This window comes from Bufo bufo, chromosome 1, assembly GCF_905171765.1.
Source record: "Bufo bufo chromosome 1, aBufBuf1.1, whole genome shotgun sequence".
In the NCBI taxonomy this organism is placed as follows: Eukaryota; Metazoa; Chordata; class Amphibia; order Anura; family Bufonidae; genus Bufo; species Bufo bufo.
Genome location: NC_053389.1, coordinates 370,979,571 through 371,001,631, shown reverse-complemented (window position 1 = coordinate 371,001,631; position 22,061 = coordinate 370,979,571). Strand labels below are relative to the sequence as shown.

General features: G+C 42.1%; 1 protein-coding gene across 1 annotated transcript in view; it reads right to left on the bottom strand.

Annotated features, from left to right (window-relative positions):
- TENM2 (teneurin transmembrane protein 2) overlaps positions 1-22,061 on the bottom strand; it is a 3,383,593-nt gene that overhangs the window by 527,294 nt on the left and 2,834,238 nt on the right. The window contains exons 22-23 of the mRNA XM_040404927.1: positions 16,221-16,375; positions 13,128-14,002 (exon numbers count right to left, since the gene is read on the bottom strand). Of these exons, the coding sequence (XP_040260861.1) occupies positions 13,128-14,002; positions 16,221-16,375 (1,030 nt within the window). The remainder of the gene's footprint in view (positions 1-13,127; positions 14,003-16,220; positions 16,376-22,061) is intronic.

Sequence of the window (22,061 nt, the reverse complement as noted above, 5' to 3'; positions counted from 1 at the left end):
CAGAGGGGAAGATTTTGTATGGGAGTGTTTTACTGTATTGTACGTGTTTATTGGTTGTTTTTACAAAACTCTGTGAGTGGTACTAGTGTGTAACAATGTTATATAAGGACAATAAACAAACAGCTCTGGCGGTCCACTGCTTTATCTTCAACACGGAGCTTGGTCTCGTTTTTGAGGGGATTCACTGTATGCTGTTAGAGACTGATTGCTAGGAGTGTAAGCCACTTGGGTGCGTTTCCTATTCGTCTGCTAGCAGCTATTAGTGAGGTTCCGTTCGGGAGTTTGGAGCATTCGCTTGTATGCCGTAACAGTTGGTTACAGCTGCTATGCCCTATAAAAAACACACACCAGTTCTGGGTTTGCTTTACACAAGATGCATTGCCTGATGTGAATGATGCCTCGCATAAAAGAGCTCTCAGAAGACCTACGATTAAGAATTGTTGACTTGCATAAAGCTGGAAAGGGTTATAAAAGTATCTCCAAAAGCCTTGCTGTTCATCAATCCACGGTAAGACAAATTGTCTATAAATGGAGAAATTTCAGCACTGCTGCTACTCTCCCTAGGAGTGGCCATCCTGTAAAGACGACTGCAAGAGCACAGTCGTCTTTACAAAAGTCTCTGGCATATGCTAACATCCCTGTTAGCGAATCTATGATACGTAAAACACTAAACAAGAATGGATTTCATGGGAGGATACCACAGAGGAAGCCACTGCTGTCCAAAAAAAACCATTGCTGCACGTTTACAGTTTGCACAAAAGCACCTGGATGTTCCACAGCAGTACTGGCAAAATATTCTGTGGACAGATGAAACCAAAGTTGAGTTGTTTGGAAGAAACACACAACACTATGGGCCAGATATATCATTAGGCTAAGTCACTTTTATGGAGTCAAAAAGTCGCAAAAAAATGCGCAAATCAAATTTTTGCGACTTTTTTGCGACTTTTTGAAGGCCAGCGCTAAGCACTCCAGTTTTGAGAAAATGGGCGTTTTGCCTTATGCAAATGATTGGCAAGACAAATTTACTATTGCGACTTTTTTAAAAAGTCGCAAAAAAGTCGCAAAAAAGTCCCAATTTCACTCCAGCGAGGACCATGCTTATCTTATGAGACTTTTTAATAGAACATGCGACTTTTTCATAAAAACGTGCGACTTTTTCATCAAGATGTGCGACTTTTGTAAAGCTGCTTACTGACGGATAAACTGCTACCGTCAAACCACATTTATTATAGTCTTAAAGGGCCGATCATAAATCTGACTTGGCTAAAACTGACTTTAGCCATATGTTAAAGTGGAGTGAGCTGTCAGAGGAATGATAAATCTGGCCCTATGTGTGGAGAAAAAGAGGCACAGCACACCAACATCAAAACCTCATCCCAACTGTGATGGTTTGGGGCTGCTTTGCTGCGTCATGGCCTGGAGTGGCCTTCTGGGTCACTCTAGAAGAAAATATGCCTTCTGGAGTGACCCAGTCAGAGTCCTGACCTCAACCCTATTAAGATGCTGTGGCATGACCTCAAGAAAGAGATTCACACCAGACATCCCAAGAATATTGCTGAACTGAAACAGTTCTGTAAAGAGGAATGGTCAAGAATTACTCCTGACCGTTGAGCATGTCTGATCTGCAACTACAGGAAACGTTTGGTTGAAGTTACTGCTGCCAAAGGAAGTTCAACCACTTATTAAATCCAAGGGTTCACATACTTTTTCCACCTGCACTGTGAATGTTTACATGGTGTGTTCAATAAAAACATGGTAACATTTAATTCTTTGTGTGTTATTAGTTTAAGCAGACTGTGATTGTCTATTGTTGTAACTTAGATAAAGATCAGATCACATTTTATGACCAATTTGTGCAGAAATCCATATCATTGCAAAGGGTTCACATACTTTTTCTTGCGACTGTATATCTACTTAATCTGATTATGATGGATATTCATTGCCTCTAAGAGCAATGTTGGTTTATAATCACTATTTTTGTATAGACTTCTGGTAATGAGACTTTGTTCAGAGGAAGTTGTGTTTTTGTAACCAATAGTCAATTATGTATTTAGACAGTTATAAGATGCACAACATCTGCAGAAGTAGAGGCTTCATTGTATTTCTTATCTGAACATGAATTTCACAGTGTGAGAATTGTCTAGATGTTCCTCAAAGTATATATTCATGTATCAAAGTTTGTCCCTCAGCTCTGAGTTAAGTCCTCCAGATGTCAGAGGTGTGTAGTATTGAAGATGTCAGGCATGTATGAGTTAACCCTTAATGGTACAATAGCTTATCCAATGGTGCCACCTAGGTATGAGTAGGTAACACTACACCAGTAGCAAAAGTGCATTCTGGGTAGTGTTATGACGTCACATTCCTCATCAATGTACATGCCTATCCAACAATGATTGGAAAGTTCCAAACTAGGAAAGTTTACTCATCTAATAAGTTTTGGTTAAGAAACCGTGTACTAAAATGAAGGGGTAACAACAAGATAGAAAAAAAAAAAACAGAAAGAGAGCCGGGAGTAAGATCTGGATTTTCAGGACATTTTGGAGAGCTGACTTCCCATAGACTCTGCACATCACTTGACCCTTGGCTAATGTATATTTTTGTTTTATGTAGTATTGATATAAATTAATTGGCTTGATACTTAGCCAACCCCCCGCTTATTGCGGACGTATAGTGTTAGTACCACATCAATGTTGGCGGCATTCAGTGAAAATGCATATCACTGAATACAAGATCTGATATTGTTAACAAGAGAGCTTCTCTGTTGGGAATCTTTATATTCCCTAGTTTGATATCAAGCCGATAATTTATAAGTTTTATTGCAATACTACTTATACAATTTGAGATTGGTCATAGTTTTGGGCAGCGCAAGGGCTCGTATCTGTCATTTTCTTGATTGAGTTTCTGTGCATAATCAATTGATTTTATATCTCTCAGTATTGCATAATATTCTTGTGTTGGTTGAGTAGTGTTTTGTTGGTACCATATAGTGGCAAATTCTGGGTACTGCATATCATTGAATATCATTGAAATTTACATTGATACATTTTTGATTGTATTCTAAATTATTGTATAATAAATCATTTATATTTTTGCATAGACGCTTGTACCCTGTTTTTACTGATTGCACAAAATAATTAGGTTCTCGATCAAACTCTTTTTGAGGTGTCTATATGTTCACCTCGCGAATCAGTATCATTTGAATACATTTTTCTTTTGATCCATTTTTTTATTTCTATATAAAGCATTTGCTTTATATCCCCGACAACCAGCCAAATCTGTCTAAATCTGTGTTAGTGAGCACTTCTCCTATGCTGAGATAATCCATCCCACCTCACAGGTGTGGCATAACAGCTCACTCTAAAACAGCATGAAAAATTGGAGCAAAACCGAAAGTGTTGCGTTTATATTTTTGTTCAGTGTACATAAATATATATATATATATATATATATATACAGTACAGACCAAAAGTTTGGACACACCTTCTCATTCAAAGAGTTTTCTTTATTTTCATGACTATGAAGGCATCAAAACTATGAATTAACACATGTGGAATTATATACAGTACATAGCAAACAAGTGTGAAACAACTGAAAATATGTCATATTCTAGGTTCTTCAAAGTAGCCACCTTTTGCTTTGATTACTGCTTTGCACACTCTTGGCATTCTCTTGATGAGCTTCAAGAGGTAGTCCCCTGAAATGGTCTTCCAACAGTCTTGAAGGAGTTCCCAGAGATGCTTAGCACTTGTTGGCCCTTTTGCCTTCACTCTGTGGTCCAGCTCACCCCAAACCATCTCGATTGGGTTCAGGTCCGGTGACTGTGGAGGCCAGGTCATCTGGCGCAGCACCCCATCACTCTCCTTCATGGTCAAATAGCCCTTACTTTCAAAGTTTTCCCAATTTTTTGACTGACTGACTGACCTTCATTTCTTAAAGTAATGATGGCCACACGTTTTTCTTTACTTAGCTGCTTTTTTCTTGCCATAATACAAATTCTAACAGTCTATTCAGTAGGACTATCAGCTGTGTATCCACCTGACTTCTCCTCAACGCAACTGATGGTCCCAAACCCATTTATAAGGCAAGAAATGTCACTTATTAAACCTGACAGGGCACACCTGTGAAGGGAAAACCATTTCAGGGGACTACCTCTTGAAGCTCATCAAGAGAATGCCAAGAGTGTGCAAAGCAGTAATCAAAGCAAAAGGTGGCTACTTTGAAGAACCTAGAATATGACATATTTTCAGTTGTTTCACACTTGTTTGTTATGTATATAATTCCACATGTGTTAATTCATAGTTTTGATGCCTTCATAGTCATGAAAATAAAGAAAACTCTTTGAATGAGAAGGTGTGTCCAAACTTTTGGTCTGTACTGTACATACATACACACACGCATATACTCAGCTTTATCTCTTACATATAAAAAAATGAGTTTCTGTCTGTCTAGACGTCTGTCTGTCTGGATGTTCTTTATGCGTGACCAAACGACTGGACCGATCTTCAGTTTTACTCCAGGTTTCCATAACAACCCAGACATTTTTTTCTGACTGCTTGAAGCGGCGGGCACTGTGGAGGTCAATGTTTTTAAAGGGGGCGGGCACAATGGAGGTCACTGTTATTAAAGGGGTGGGCACTGTGGAGGTCACTGTTATTAAATGGGCGGGCACTGTGGAAGTCACGGTTATTAAAGGGGAGGGCACTATGAAGGTCCCTGTTAAAGGGACGGGCACTGTGAAAGTCCCTGTTAAAGGGGCGGTCACTGTTAAAGGGGCAGTCACTGTAAAAGTCACTGTTAAAGGGGCGGTCACTGTGAAAGTCACTGTTAAAGGGGCGGTTACTGTTAAAAGGGCAGTCACTGTGAAAGTCACTGTTAAAGGGGCAGTCATTGTGAAAGTCACTGTTAAAGGGGTGGTCACTGTTAAAGTCACTGGTGAAGGAGCGGTCACTGTGAAAGTCACTGTTAAAGGGGCGGCCACTGTGAAAGTCACTGTTAAAGGGGCGGTCACAGTGAAAGTCACTGTTAAAGGGGCGGTCACTGTGAATGTCACTGTTAAAGGGGCGGGCACTGTGGAGGTCATTGTTAAAGGGGCGGGTAGTGTAGAGGTCACTGTTATGGGTGAAACTGTCGATATCTTTTTATGACACACGGAAACATAAAATGAAATAGATGAAATATACCCGTGCGAAGCCGGGTCCTTCTGCTAGTATATTATATATATATATATATATATATGTATGAGAAAGCACTCATATAAACATTCATATAGACATACAGCACATACATAATACTCCTTTTTTGAAAACTTACGGTGGCAAGCAAAAGTTTGGGCATACCTGGTCAAAATTACCGTGAACAGTTAAAGGGACTCTGTCACCACTTTCTAACCCCCCCTTTTAAAAGTATTGTTCTCTCCATGGCGCCATTGTGATTACAAAGGTGTTGTTATAACATAAATTTGCCGTCTCGTTTTGATAAAAATACCTTTTATCTAACCTGTCAATCTTGTGGATAAGGTGCCCAGGGCGTTTCTGAAGGTCTGAAGCTGCCGCCCGCCGCCGCCGTTGGTGCCCAGCTCCTCCCCTGATCCTTTCAGCGCCGCCTGAATGTAAATAAATCCGCCTCCGGCTCTCGCTCAGTGCCCCCTCCTCCTTTTCAAAGATCCCGCGCGTGCGCACAGGCCTGTGCCTGATGCGCCCGTGCGGACATTTAGAATCAGCCTCATTGAGCGAAGTGCGCATGCGCGCACTTCGCTCAACCTCCTCATAAGACGAGCACTGCAGCCAGCCACTCAGAGCCTGCGGCTCCATACAGCGCTTGGCAGGCTCTGAGTGGCTGGCTGCAGTGCTCGTCTCATGAGGAGGTTGAGCGAAGTGCGCGCATGCGCACTTCGCTCAATGAGGCTGATTCTAAATGTCCGCACGGGCGCATCAGGCACAGGCCTGCGCGCACGCGCGGGATCTTTGAAAAGGAGGAGGGGGCACTGAGCGAGAGCCGGAGGCGGATTTCTTTACATTCAGGCGGCGCTGAAAGGATCAGGGGGGGAGCTGGGCACCAACGGCGGCGGCGGGCGGCAGCTTCAGACCTTCAGAAACGCCCTGGGCACCTTATCCACAAGATTGACAGGTTAGATAAAAGGTATTTTTATCAAAACGAGACGGCAAATTTATGTTATAACAACACCTTTGTAATCACAAGGGCGCCATGGAGAGAACAATACTTTTAAAAGGGGGGGTTAGAAAGTGGTGACAGAGTCCCTTTAAGCAACTTGGAGATGAAATAATCTCCAAAAGGCATAAAGTTAAAGAAGAAACAACATTTTCAATATTTTAAACAATATCAGTGTATTATTTTGGTTTTGTACAATTTTAGAGTGAAAAAAATTAAAGGAGTATCTTGCAAAATTATGGTAACCCAAGGAGATTTGAGTGCTCAGAGCTTAAATAGCCTGTTAGGCTGAAGGCTTGTTGTCACGGCCATGGCTATGACCGTGACTCCTGAACCGCATGCGGTTGTCAGCGGTTTTCTTTGGTTGTCAATCACAGGTGAGGGCTGAGGTATTTTCCTCACCTGTGGTTGCCGCTGGCAACAGTATGCATGTGGCAGCGTAGCAGTCTGAGCTGTGCCATTGCAGCTTGCTATGTTGTGCATGCGGTTTTGTGTGATGTGTGTATGTGTGCACCTGCTTTTTATGTTATTGTGTGCATGTCCCCTTTAAGTGGTGTTTTCCCTTCCCTGGTGTTGGAAGGGTTAATATCCTTCCTAGTGTGTGTGTGCACTGGGTGTGTCCGACTGTGGGGTGTGGCTTCTTGGCCTATAAAGCCTCACTGCTTTTGCAGGTCTGCAGGTTGCTTCAGCCATGCTTAGCTGAAAGCAGCCTCCTGTCTTTACTACCTGCCAGTAAGAGCCACCCCTGTGGTCATAACCATAATGTCTCATTAAGTTTATTTCTAGTTATGTGTGATGTCCGTTTGATGTTTTGTTGTGATCTTGTGCAGCTATGGATCTGGGTCCCTGTGTGGGGATGCGTTTGTGATCTGCACCCTGCTTACACAGGGATCCAGTCAGCAAGGCTGTGGCAGGTAGGTGGAACTCTTTGTTCACCTGCCATATCCATAGAGCTGTTTATGTCTCCCCTTTTCCAGCAGCTTGGCCATTGAGACTCCTGCTCCTCCGTGTCTTGGAGGAGTGGGTTGTCTTACTCAGCTCCTAGTTTAGGGCCATCTTGAGGGCTAGCAGGGACTTCTAGGTTCCGGAGCATGAGCCCTCCTACCATCAAGGTTGGCTCATGTAGCTAGGAGTCAGGGTCAGGTTAGGGATGCCTTTAGGAGGTGACCTGCTCCCTAATCCTGTCTTCTTGGCCAAGCAGCCATAACATCACCGGGCTCCACACGGCTGAGGATTTCCCCCATCCTCAGCCGTGACACTTGTTCACAGTCATCGTTAGGAAAGGCCAGGTGATGTAAAGTTCAAAGCTTTATAAATACGCAGTCTCCTATAACCTTGTCCCAAAAAATCGCAGGTATGGGTTCTTCTAAGTAACTGGCTAAAACTCTGAAAATAAAAATGGTTGTGGCCCACGAAGCAGCAGAAGGTTATAAGAAGACAGCAAAGCATTTTCATGCTGGCATTTCTTCAGTTCAAAATGTAATTAAGAAATGGCAGTCAACAGAAACAGTGGAGGTCAAGAGAAGGTCTGAAAGACCAAGAAAAAAATCAGAGACAGCTGGTCGTAGGATTGCTAGAAAGGCAACTCAGAACCCCCAATTGATTGCAAAAGACTTTCGGGAAGATTTAGCAAACTTTGAAGTTGCGGTACATTTTTCTACTGTTCAGGGACACATGCATAAATATGGCCTTTGTGCGAGAGTCATCATAAGAAAACCTCTCCTGCCTCCTCACCACAAAATTTTGTGTCAGAAGTTTGCAAATGAACATTTAAACAAGCTTGATGCATTCTGGAAACAAGTCCTGTGGAGGTTAAAATGGTTAAAAAATAAATAAAAAACTAAAAATGCCAGAATTGCTAAAACTGATTAAAAAGCAATCAAAAAGTGTTATGTACCCTAAAATGATTCCAATGAAAACTACAAGGTGTCCCGCAAAAAATCACACCCTCACACAGGGCTCTGTGAGCAAGAAACCATTGCCCCTTACGATTTTTGCACCATTGTTCAATATGTAGTGCAGGTGTCAGTTCATATATAAATTTTCTCTATGGGAAGAAAATTAGAGATGAGCGAATTTCTCACAAATTCGATTCAGACGGTTCGCAGAATTTCCCAAAAAGATTAGATTTGATCCGAATTAAAAAACAGCTATTTCCTGGCTGCTGAGAGCCTTCATAGTGGTGTAGAACACTGCCTTGCAGAAACATGCATAGGGAGTCCGCTGTGCTAGTGAAACAATACTGTGAGTCAGTATGACACGCACATGACAGGCGTCGCTATTAGAATCACTTCACTCATTTGGTCAGTTACGGGGCCAAAACTGACCAAATAACCAAATAACTCAAGTGTGAACTCAGCCTTACAGGTCAATGTTAGCATGAAGTATAAAGAACCGTGCAGTGGCCCAAGATTCTACTATAGAGTGAAAGAGAGCACTCCTTTTACACTGTCTTCAGCTGATTCGACATAGATTTCTACAGAACCTCTTCTGTTACACACTGATACAAGTAGTGTCCCCATGACAGAGTGGTGAGGGTGCCAGGAGTAAGTTTGTGTTGACATCACTGCTTATTTTGCCCTTCTTCTCATCCGTCATAAGAACAACCCCAAAAAAACGGATCCTGTCTTTTAAGCATCCCCCTTCACACGGTCAGCATTTGCTCAGTAATCCATCAGTATTGCTAAGGCCCAAAAAAAAAAACAGGAGTGGATCCAAAACAGAGATGGCGCGTGAATGGAATATTTGCATGTCTTCTGTGTTTTGTACCCACTTCTGCTTTTGGCTTCCAAATCATAATCAAATTCTGATGCAAAATAGGGACTGTGTGATTCAGGCCTTACAGCTGCTCCAAAGACAGGATCCGTTGTGTTTCTCATTTTTCCGTCCTTCTGACAGATCAGAAGGTTAAAATAAATAGTGATGTCAACAATGCCAAACAGGGACAATAGCGGCCCAGTGACACAGTGGTCATGTGGCAACAGCATGAGGAGTCAACACAGTGGCCCAGTAACAGTGTGGTGAGGTGGCAGCAGCATGAGGAGTCAACAAAGTGGCCCAGTGACAGAGTGGTGAGAGTGGCAGAACTGTTTGTATCAGACTGCAAACTCACCCCAAAAGCAAGAATGAAACAAAGTACTTTTATATATGAAATAACCACACCCCAAAACTGGTTGTATCAGAGTGAAAATTCACCCCAAAAGCAAGGATGAATGGACATACTTTTATATATTTAAAATTAACACACCTCAAAACTGGTTGTATCAGACTGCACTTTCACTCCAAAAGCAAGGATTAATGGAAGTACTTTTATATGTGAAATAAACACACCCCAAAACTGTTTGTATCAGACTGCAAATTCACCCCAAAAGCAAGGATGAATGGACATACCTTTATATATGATATACCGTAACCATACCCTAAATCTGTTTGTAGCAGAATGCAAATTCACCCCAAAAGCAAGGATGAATGGAAGTACTTTTATATATTTAAAATTTACACACTCTCCTGCACCATTTTCTTTTAATCATGTCTGTAATGCAATTGTGATTTTTTTGTAATAAAGTATTGATTCAGTATAAGCAGTCTGGCATTCTCTATGTAGGTTTTACACACCCCAAAACTGGTTGTATCACAAAGCACTTTCACCCCAAAAGCAAGGATTAATGGAAGTACTTTTATATGTGAAATAAATGCACCCCAAAACTGGTTGTATCAGGTGGCAAATTCACCCCAAAAGCAAGGATTAATGGACGTACTTTTATATATTTAAAATTAACACTCCTCAAAACTGGTTGTATCAGACCCAATAACAGATGCTAGGAGTACTGCAATTATTGTGTATAGCAATAGATCACTTGTAGTAACCATAATTAGCGCAGCAAGGTGTAATAGAATAGCTCATATTACCCAGGCTTTACACTTTCCTATTAGTCCCTGCTCTTACCCTACAGTGTGGATGATGCCTCCATATCCTTTCCCTACACTATGAATCATTTTTCCCTGAACAGCTCAATCAATTTTTTGGGGGGAAAAAAGTCTCTAGAGTCTGCAACGTCTCTCCCTTCACTAAGTTCACTGTAAAATAGCGAAGATCGGGCATGAGGAGGCTTTTTATAGGGCTGTGACATTACAGGGGCTGGCTATCTGCTGATTGGATGTCTGCATGGAATTGTGGGTGCTCCTTCATACCCATGCTTCTTACTTTCACTTTGTAACTTGTGCAGCAGCCATATTAGAAAAAAATTGATTTGTTACCACAAAGCGTGAGGAAATATTGTATTAGCTGATTGTAATAATCACTTATGCATCATTGCACTAAATAATCTTAGAATAATCTTTCTTAAAGGGATTGTTCAGGATTAGAAACAATTAAGGCTACTTTCACACCTGCGTTCGGGTGTCCGCTCGTGAGCTCCGTTTGAAGGGGCTCACAAGCGGCCCCGAACGCATCCGTCCAACCCTAATGCAATCTGAGTGGACGCGGATCCGCTCAGAATGCATCAGTCTGGCGGCGTTCGGGTGTCCGCCTGGCCGTGCGGAGGCAAGCGGATCCGTCCAGACTTACAATGTAAGTCAATGGGGGCGGATCCGTTTGAAGATGACACCATATGGCTCAATCTTCAAACGGATCCGTCCCCCATTGACTTTCAATGTAAAGTCTGGACGGATCCGTTCAGGCTACTTTCAGACTTCGAATTTTTTTCTAACTATACACTGCGTGCAGAATTATTAGGCAAATGAGTATTTTGACCACATCATCCTCTTTATGCATGTTGTCTTACTCCAAGCTGTATAGGCTCGAAAGCCTACTACCAATTAAGCATATTAGGTGATGTGCATCTCTGTAATGAGAAGGGGTGTGGTCTAATGACATCAACACCCTATATTAGGTGTGCATAATTATTAGGCAACTTCCTTTCCTTTGGCAAAATGGGTCAAAAGAAGGACTTGACAGGCTCAGAAAAGTCAAAAATAGTTAGATATCTTGCAGAGGGATGCAGCACTCTTAAAATTGCAAAGCTTCTGAAGCGTGATCATCGAACAATCAAGCGTTTCATTCAAAATAGTCAACAGGGTCGCAAGAAGCGTGTGGAAAAACCAAGGCGCAAAATAACTGCCCATGAACTGAGAAAAGTCAAGCGTGCAGCTGCCAAGATGCCACTTGCCACCAGTTTGGCCATATTTCAGAGCTGCAACATCACTGGAGTGCCCAAAAGCACAAGGTGTGCAATACTCAGAGACATGGCCAAGGTAAGAAAGGCTGAAAGACGACCACCACTAAACAAGACACACAAGCTGAAACGTCAAGACTGATTTTTCTAAGGTTTTATGGACTGATGAAATGAGAGTGAGTCTTGATGGGCCAGATGGATGGGCCTGTGGCTGGATTGGAAAAGGGCAGAGAGCTCCAGTCTGACTCAGACGCCAGCAAGGTGGAGGTGGAGTACTGGTTTGGGCTGGAATCATCAAAGATGAGCTTGTGGGGCCTTTTCGGGTTGAGGATGGAGTCAAGCTCAACTCCCAGTCCTACTGCCAGTTTCTGGAAGACACCTTCTTCAAGCAGTGGTACAGGAAGAAGTCTGCATCCTTCAAGAAAAACATGATTTTCATGCAGGACAATGCTCCATCACACGCGTCCAAGTACTCCACAGCGTGGCTGGCAAGAAAGGGTATAAAAGAAGAAAATCTAATGACATGGCCCCCCCTTTCACCTGATCTGAACCCCATTGAGAACCTGTGGTCCATCATCAAATGTGAGATTTACAAGGAGGGAAAACAGTACACCTCTCTGAACAGTGTCTGGGAGGCTGTGGTTGCTGCTGCACGCAATGTTGATGGTGAACAGATCAAAACACTGACAGAATCCATGGATGGCACGCTTTTGAGTGTCCTTGCAAAGAAAGGTGGCTATATTGGTCACTGATTTGTTTTTGTTTTGTTTTTGAATGTCAGAAATGTATATTTGTGAATGTTGAGATGTTATATTGGTTTCACTGGTAAAAACAAATAATTGAAATGGGTATATATTTGTTTTTTGTTAAGTTGCCTAATAATTATGCACAGTAATAGTCACCTGCACACACAGATATCCCCCTAAAATAGCTAAAACTAAAAACAAACTAAAAACTACTTCCAAAAATATTCAGCTTTGATATTAATGAGTTTTTTGGGTTCATTGAGAACATGGTTGTTGTTCAATAATAAAATTAATCCTCAAAAATACAACTTGCCTAATAATTCTGCACTCCCTGTAATGCAGACGGATCCGTTCTGAACGGATACAAACGTCTGCATTATAGGAGCGGATCCATCTGAGCAGACATCAGACGGACACGCTCTGAACGCTAGTGTGAAAGTAGCCTAAGGCTACTTTCACACTGGCGTTAGGTGCGGATCCGTCTGGTATCTGCACAGACGGATCCGCACCTATAAATGCAAACTATGGTATCCGTTCAGAACGGATCCGTCTGCATTCTATGTAAAAAAAAAAACTCTAAGTCTAATTGTTAGTCAGACGGATCCGTCCTGACTTTACATTGAAAGTCAATGGGGGACGGATCCGTTTGCAATTGCACCATATTGTGTCAACGTCAAACGGATCCGTCCCCATTGACTTCCATTGTAAGTCAGGACGGATCCGTTTGGCTCCGGACGGCCAGGCCGACACCAAACCGCTGCAAGCAGCGTTTACGGTGTCTGCCTCCAGAGCGGAATGGAGGCGGAACAGAGCCATACTGATGCATTCTGAATGGATCCTTATCCATTCAGAATGCATTGGGGCTAAACTGATCTCACAGGCGGACCCCGAAACGCCAGTGTTAAAGTAGCCTAAGTGAATGGGAGTGAGTTCCAATACCAAATACAACCTGTGGACAGGTGTGGTGCTGGTTTTGGAAGGGAGCAGCCATTTTTTCTAACCATATACAAGCCTTTTTAGATTTCCTGTGTGTACTTACTCATAAAACATTGTCCAACCAGTCTCATCGCTCTTTGTTGCCAGTAGCCCAGTGTTCCCATCGTAAGTCATCAAAGACAGCTCCAGACTCTGCGTGGAAACCAACTTCAATGCTCCGCTGGTAGTGAGTGTTAAGGTGATTATCTGATTGTCTGGCATTAGGAAATGTCTTGGGGTGCCATTAGAATCCCGGCGGATTTTCAAGGAATTTCCGCTATTATCAATAACTTCTATCACATCATTGTCTGCACTGTAAGTAAAATTGTAAAGGTACTCTCCTGTGACCAGGCTTTGAGTGTACTGATGAATCCCATTGACATTAAATATGTATAGCTCTTGTTCCCCAGGGGAAGCAACTTCATACTGATAAAATGAAGTGAGAACAGGCTTGTTTTGAAGAACAGCTCTTATGCGAATATTTCCAAGATCTGCAATGTACACTGTGCCATCAGGTGCCACAGCTAGAGATGATGGAGAATTTAAGAATGCATCTGTAGCATAGCCATCATCTCCAGCATAACAATTGCAATTGACATCATCTTTACAGTTGCAGTCTGAAGCTGCACCAGCTAAAAGAGAAATTTCACCATTGGTTGTCACTTGTCTTATTCGATTAATCTTCTTTTCATTTGTTTCTGCAATGTAAAGGATTCCAGTGTGAGAAATAGCTATGGCACTGGCAGATTCAAGTGCAGAATGAATAGCCAGCTTGCTCAGTGAATAGTCTATGCCAGGCACCTGACAGTGCATGGGACGTCCAGCTATGATGCTGACTTGGTGGTTTTCTGTTATTCTCAAAATAACATTGTTCTCTAAGACATAGAGAGAATTGTCCATTGGGTTAACAGCTAAATCTGTTGGCCATTCCATGCGAACCTGCAAAATATGTTATACAATTACCCAACAATATCATAATTTTCCTTACTATTGACAGTTGAACGTAATATTAACTACCATGTGTGCTTACCTCTATAATGGCTTCTGGCTAGTGTTAACTCTAATGTGAAAGGGGACAGTATTTTCCCCCCTCTATGGATCTTACCCTTTGGTAAAAAAAAGAACCATTCCTAGTGTTTACATCTCAGAAATATGAAAATACTAATGCATTTTGATTGTTAAAGTGGTTTTCTCGAATGACAATACTGATGGCCTGTCAACATCACAACACTGGTGATAAAACCTCTGCCTCCCCTGACCATTAGTCGAATAAAGCGCCTGTGACTCATGTTTTTCAGACAAATTGTGACTGAGCAGCAATACCAGACACAGCCACAACCAGAAGTACAAGGCTATATATGGTTAACAGTGCAGTGGACGCAGTACCTTCAGCCTGGAGAGAAATGGGGTGTTTAGAGTCAGATTACCACCAATATAGTATTAGAAAAAAAGAAAAAGAAAAAAAAAGCAGCATTTAAAGAAATCTACTTCACTAGTGGGTGCAAGCCAGCTGGACTTAGGTCCACCATATAAATCTCCCAATCAAAAGCAGCAATGGAGCACAGTAATGTCTTTATTCATTCATAATGTGACTTTTCAGGAGGAGCTTTTTCAAGCAAGTGTAAAACTCAGTAAAATAATGTGTAAAATAAAATAACATGTGTTGCCTCTTATTGCAGGTCTTGCATGTGGCATTTTTTCAGCTCTAACAATTACAGTACCTTTTTATTAAGAATTGATTGATTTTGATGAGGAGACCAATTTGATACTGATGGTCTACCCTAAGCATATACCATACTACAGTGTAGTCCTAGAAAAATCATTTAAAAGGAATCTGACATCTTCATAGTGCTCCCCCAACTGCTTGCTCAAAACAATTATATTTGCCCTACTCCATTTATGTAAATGAGCAGCTTGAAGTCAAGGGGTCGTGGGCCTTCAAGTCAAGCTAGCCACCCCCACCCCCTCCCTGCTTCCTTCACTCTTGATGGACAGCTCTTTTTTCTTTCTTCAGACACAATACGCCAGATATCCTGCTCTTGCGTCATCCTCTTTTGTTTCCGCCGCCGGGAGTGAGTGTGCCTGAGAGTCTGTGCCCGTGCAACGAGCCTCTGAAGCTGTCACACTGCAGCTGGGTGCACTGCGCAGGCGCTGAAAATGAAAGAAGTTGGCACAAGCACTGGATATTTGGCGCATCGCACCTGAAAAAACTAATTGGAGATGTCCATTAAAAATGAAGGAGGTGCAGCAAGCTTGACTCATTTACATACATGGGCGAGAGGGAATAAAGTTATTTTGCTGTAAATCTTCCCATCAGATTCAACAACAAAAGACAGCATTGGAGAGAAGATAATTCAAGTTTTAGGGTACTACAGGCAGTTGAGGGGGCCATTATTGAAAGGTCAGGTTCCCTTTTAGTAAATCGTAAAGTTTGACATTTTATAGTGATCACAGAGAAACTATGTAGCCAAACAGTTACAGTGCAGGAAGTAAACATGAAGTTACACCTGGGGCACCATTTAATGGAACCTTCAATGATGTGTAACCACTTGACCCCAGGTATGCAGCATTAACCCTTCCACTGACCTCCATAATATTACTAGTAATACTTTCACAGCCCTAGATCATCATGGATTATACATGAATACATGAATCCCTCTGCTGCCCTGGTATCTAACCTTAAAAGGAAACCCTGTCAGCCACACAACTGAAAGTTACAGATGGCTGCGGTTGGCAATCAGTAGGAGAACTTGTGCAGTTGTTTAAGCTTTTGCATCAGGACTCATGAACTACATCCTTCTCACCTTTTTTGGGAATGTATTATATTACATATACAAAGTATTGCATTGGCTGATATGCACAGTTCAGTGGAGTCTCATCTTTTCCCATTGGTCAGGCTTGCAGAATATCTGGGATAATTAAATATTATGCAGCCTCCTGTCTATTGAGAAACACATTAAAAACAAGTATACACTGCCTACCACAGGCCACACAGAACAAGTTTGTGGGTTGCATGTATCCCCCAGACCTGTCTTATGTAAGCATGTAAAACATGTGCTTTATCTTCAGTTTACTGTGATTTCTCAGTTATCATTGAACCCTGTGTTTTTTTTTTATTCATTTAGCTGTCAATAATTTTTTTTTACATTAAATGTACCTGAGTGATGTCCATGCTAGAATCACAGCTTAGAGGTCTTCCTGCTGCAAGGTCATTAGATCCTAAAAGCGTGGAAATTATTCCATTTGGGTCTACTTTTCGAATCATTGTTGCATCAACAAAATAAATGAATCCATTTTTATCAACAGCAATTCCTGCACAAAAGAAGAAACATTTTATGCTGTAAATAAATATCAATTTAGGAAATTGAACAGTTAATTTCAATAAACTGATATGAGCAAACTATAATCCTGGACTTTATTTTAAAGTCTTAGAAAGGCAGTCCTTAGCATTACCAGAGCATTCATTTACAAGCCAAATTTTGCAAGCAATGTAGCTATGATACACTGTAGACTTACTGTAATTATAGAGTAAAACTGTGAGCCTTATTGTTTTAATTTTTCCACAAATGAAACACGTTATATTGTTAAAGCAAGATGCATACTGCTGTTTTCCTTAAAACATATACTGTATTTATACTTGGGGGTAGTTCAGTTACATTTTCAGAAATGAAGCTTGTGCCTCTGCACCCCACTGAACCCTTCCAGAATTCTGATCCATTTTGCCACCTCCCTTTCCCCAAATAAAATTGAATGGTCCATGACTAGAGATGAACGAAGTTTTCAAAAATTCGATTTGGTCGATTTGCCGAATTTATCACAAACATTTGCTTAGTTAGGAATTAATTAATCACATAGCACTCTAAATCAGGTTTATCCAAGCCTACAGTTAAACTTTAGTGATAATATATCACTATGTATCACTGTGTACATAACTGTGCTTTGCAGCAACAGGCATAGCCAGTCTCTTCTGGTAAATAAACTGTTACTGTGCGTCAGAATGACAGGGAGGACCCATATATGGACATGCGCATCATTGTGCAGGCCACCAACGTTACTAGCTAACCGCTAGCAAAACCAAAAGAAATGCATACCGCAGCATTCAGTAAAGAAAACAAAAAACATTGCAAGTTGCTGGTGTGCCTGGGCTGGAACCACATTTACCCAGATGGACTGTTGGTCAAAACAGGTGGCAGCTATGGCCTGTTGCTGCGGCTGCTGCTACCACCACCTCTTCTGCTGCTACTTGTGCCGGCTACAGCATTATTTTTGCTATTGCCCATTCCTTTTGAGGGCCAGGGTTACTGTCTGTTGGCAATAGTGTACAGTAACTGAATCAGTAATTTAATTATGTAAATAAGTATGAATGGCGCAGCAGGTGAATTAGATAAATACGCCTATATATTATATATTATATTATATATTAGACCGCCTGTTGACAATGAGTCTGATGCACAGTAAGTCTATGTATAACAGATTAAGAATGAATGGTGCTCTCCCTACAGTGTCTAAAAACTCTCCCTACAATATCCCTCTACTGTCCCTATCCAATATTCTACAATTAAAAGCTTGCTAAAACACTATCCCTAGTGCTTGTTAAGTCTCTCAGTAGGCACAGTTCACAGTGAAATGGCAACAATCGCTCGGAATGAGGCTTTTATAGGGCTGTGACATCACAGGGGATGACTATCTGCTGATTGGCTGGCTGGACGGTATTATTGGTCATACTGTATCCCATTCCTGGGCTTCTTACTTTAATTTTATAACACATGTAGCCACCATCACCGCTACCACAAAGTATGAGGAAATTCAGATTTGCGGCAAATTGAATTTTTCCAGAAACTCCGATCAAATTCAATTGCTTTCACTTCGATTCGCTCAACACTATCCTTGACCATAAAAGCATTTATGACCAATAGTGTACGGACTTAACTACTAAATCTGCATATGTCTATGTTTGTAGGAGATGTGCGTTCCACAAAATGAGATGGGAATAACTTCAGTGACTGTTGCCAAGCTTCTTTTCCCTCTCAATTTTTAGCAGATGACACTAAACTGTGTAATGTATTTAACACTGAAGAAGACACTATACATCTACAGATGGATCTGGATAGGTTAGAGGCTTGGGCAGAGAAGTGGCAGGTGAGGTTTAACACTGACAAATGTAAGGTTATGTGCAACACCCCGAGTTGTGTTACTATACGCCTCTACCCCGCTACTATCTTCTAAGAGCTTTTACATTGTCATCTGATGCAATTTATATTATGTCTCCACAAATGTGCATCTAAACCTATGTTAAATTAAATTTCCTTGTAATTTTCCATGTTCACCAGCAGGTGGCAGCAATGCATTGGTAAGGAACTAGTTTCAGTTTAGTATACCTAGGCTGGAATGGATTATTCCAGCTTTGCTCTCCATCTATGGAGGTGTGGACTGTTCCCACATCCTGCAGCATAGGTGAAGAAGGAAGTTAAAGTCAGTGTAGCCCACCCCCTGCTAGGGGTAGGGTCTGTGTGTGTAGGAGATCCCCTGCATAGGGAAGAAAGCCAGGATCTTATCTCGGCTGAGACATTGATCACCTCCCCAGCCTGAGAACCTTCAGCCTCAGCTGGATGAAAAGAAAGCAGACAACCTCCAGAGTTCCAGGACGAAATCATTCCCTGAGAAACTACATGAGAGTAAGTCTAGAGACCTAGGAGAAGCCATATTCTCCTCAGCTAGTCTGTCCCCATACAGCAGAAGTACAGAAAGGTGCAGAAGATTAGTTTCTGCCACAAGTACAGAGCTATGAAGCAGACAAATTATCCTGCAAGCTTCAGATTTCAAATGCAGAAGTGTTTATTGGGACCAAAGACCAAAGCTGTATACTGCTTGGATACCAGTTATCTTCAGTAAAGAAAAGTTTGAACTTCATCTAAAGGTCTGGACATAATTTCTGCCGCAAAATTCCTCTATTACTCCTACTATCACTACACTCAAATTTATTGCAAGTGAGCCAGGAGCCAGGAGTCCAGCCGTACCCAGCTAGGAGACACCATTGACACAATTATCACCACCCAATAGAGACATTATAAGCCATTATACCACTCTGGCATTCCTAATCTGGGACGTGCGTTATAACACCTTGGAGGTAGTACCCTGCTCACACTGCAATTGGCATCATGACAAATACAGAACATTAAATACCCGCATCCTGGCACACTGCATATGCACATGGGAAGGAATAATGCAAATAACCAATACATACTAAATGGTAAAACACTCGGTAACACTGACATGGAAAAGGACCTAGGAATTTTAATAAACAGCAAACTAAGCAATAAAAAACAGTGTCAGGCAGCTGCTTCCAAGGCCAATAAGATAATGGGTTGCCTCAAAAGGGGCATATATAGTGCATGACGTGCTATATACAGGCACAGACAGCGCATTGAATGTATACAAGCTATTATATCTAAATGATAAAGTACATGGAAGATATACTATATTGGACTGTAGTATTCAGGGTAAATTGCCTTGTTGGCACTATGTGATAAATAAGTGGGTTTTGGGTTGCAGTTTGGGCACTTAGTCTCTAAAAGGTTTGCCATCACTGTACTATACTATACTATACTTTGTGAGGAAGGAGCCCTCACTTAGAACAGATGCAACTTGGAGGCTTGACAGGTAAGCTTCTTAATTGCAATGTTCTTTGATGCTCAATTCCGATCAAATCAAAGTTGATTAATTTACTAAGGAGAATAGAGTAGTGGCAGTAGATTTTCAGAGTTTGAGAGATCTCACTGAAAATAGCATTCTGCATTCTGCAGCTTGCTATGTCTTGTGACACCTAGAAGGTGCAGGAGCCTAACAGTTAACAATTAGAGTTCAGCCGAACTTCACAAAAAAGTTTGAGTTTGGGACCCGAACCTGACCCCGAACCCCATTGAAGTCAATGGGGACCCTAACTTTGGAGCACTAAAATGGCTCTAAAAAAGTCATGAAAATGCCTAGGGGGCTGCAAATGGCAGCAAAATGTAGTTAAAAGCATGGCAAGTGTTCTGCAAACAAATGTGGATAGGGAAATGACTTCAAATAACATAAAATATGTAAAAATAAAAAAATAATATTTTGATCTAGGATGAGGAGGTTGAGGAGGCGGTGGATATGGCGGTGTAGGTGGAAGCGGCGGTGGAGGAGGAGGAGGTAGCCAATACGGGTTTGTTTTTTATTTTATTGTATTTTTTTTCTAGACCCCAAAACATTTGGAAATATAAAAAATGAAACAAAGAGAAAGTGTGCGGGAGTACAACAGTGGCTGGGTGAGGCCGGTATACATGTCTATTCTGCACAAGGTACGGACAAGTCCTGTGGGATCACTGCCTGGTTCATTTTAATGAACGTGAGCTTGTGGACAGGCGGCTGCTCTTCTCTTTGATAACCCCCTCCTGCCGTGCTAAACAAATGTTCAGACAATACACTGGCTGCAGGGCAGGCCAGCACCTCCCAGGCATAAAGGGCAAGCTCAGGCCATGTGCCCAATTTGGAGACCAAGAAGTCGAAGGGGGCAGACCCATCAGTCAGTACGTGTAGGCGTTTGCACGCATACTGCTCCACCATGTCGCACGTCTCAGTGATGTCTACGATCCAATTGGATATCTTCCCTATCAACTTTCGATGTTCTTTTATGTGCCTACCATGGTGATCATGGGTAACAGAGAATCAGGGTTCCATGCCGGAGAGGGAGACTGAGAAAGGGATACCACATCCAAGGGAGGTCAATGGATGAAATATGATCGAGCAGAAAGGTAGGACAAGTTGTTAAAGCGGAAGGATCGAATGAATGGAGGGGGCGCACGTCAATTAAAGACGAATTTTTGAAATTTAAGTCCTTGTAACCTATGCAGAGCAAGGTTTTTTCATCGGCAAAAATGGGTTAATGTCACCCACCAATGCAACAGACGATTTTACAAAAATTAGTTCCTGTCACCTATGCAGAGCAGGGGTTTGTATACGGCAAAAATTGCAAAATGTGGGGGCTTCAGTCAGCACAACCCTGTATGCAGGTGCACATCGCTATGGCAAAATACACATACAAATGCAAAAATACAAATGCAATAGCACTCTGCAACCAGCACTCTCTCCTGCCTCTATGCTGGATGTTGAATGAGGCATTAGTGTACATTTTGGCCAAAGTGTAATAAGTCACTCACCACGTCAAGGTCTCCACTATGAGTGGTTCCTAAGACTGAACCCCCCACATTTTTTCTTTGTAGTATATATTGGAGGCGTGGCGATCTCCATGCAGTCATGCACACCTGACCAGTTAGTCTGCCCTGGAGGCTGGTTTTAAAGTCAGTATAAAACTGAGTCTGCTTTTACAGCGCTTACCAGTAGCCATTTGGCTCCAGGAGAAGTATATAGTGGGCTCAGCATGCATGTTGGTACTTGCATCCCTGGATCCGATGAAAGCTGTCACGGCACCAGACGGGGTTAAAAGCAGAGTGTGCCTGGCATGCATGCTGTACCTGCGCTCCCTGGGCTTTGTGTGGCTATCATGGCCCATAACAGGTAGGAACTAGTGTTAGGCACCACTCATAGAGGCGACCTTGACGTGGTGAGTGGCTTATTACGCTTTGGCCAAAATGTACACTAATGCCTCATTCAACATCCAGCATAGAGGCAGGGCAGAGTGCTGGTTGCAGAGTGCTATTAAAAATTGTAAAATGTCACCTGAGAATGTAACAGGAGATTTTTTGAAATATAGGTCCCTGTCACCTATGCAGAGCAGGGGTTTAGTCACGGCAAAAATTGCAAAATGTCACCTAATAATGTAACAAATGCTTTTGCACCCTGCTCCCTCTTTTGCTGTACTGGTGCCTCTGTGCGACCACTGCCTCTTCCTCCAAACTGCACACGTCACTCGCATGACCTTGATTCCATGTAGGGTCTAGTACCTCATCATCCCCCACACCACTCTTTACCCCTGCCCTCCTTGTCGGTCTGCAGACTTCAGAATAGAGAT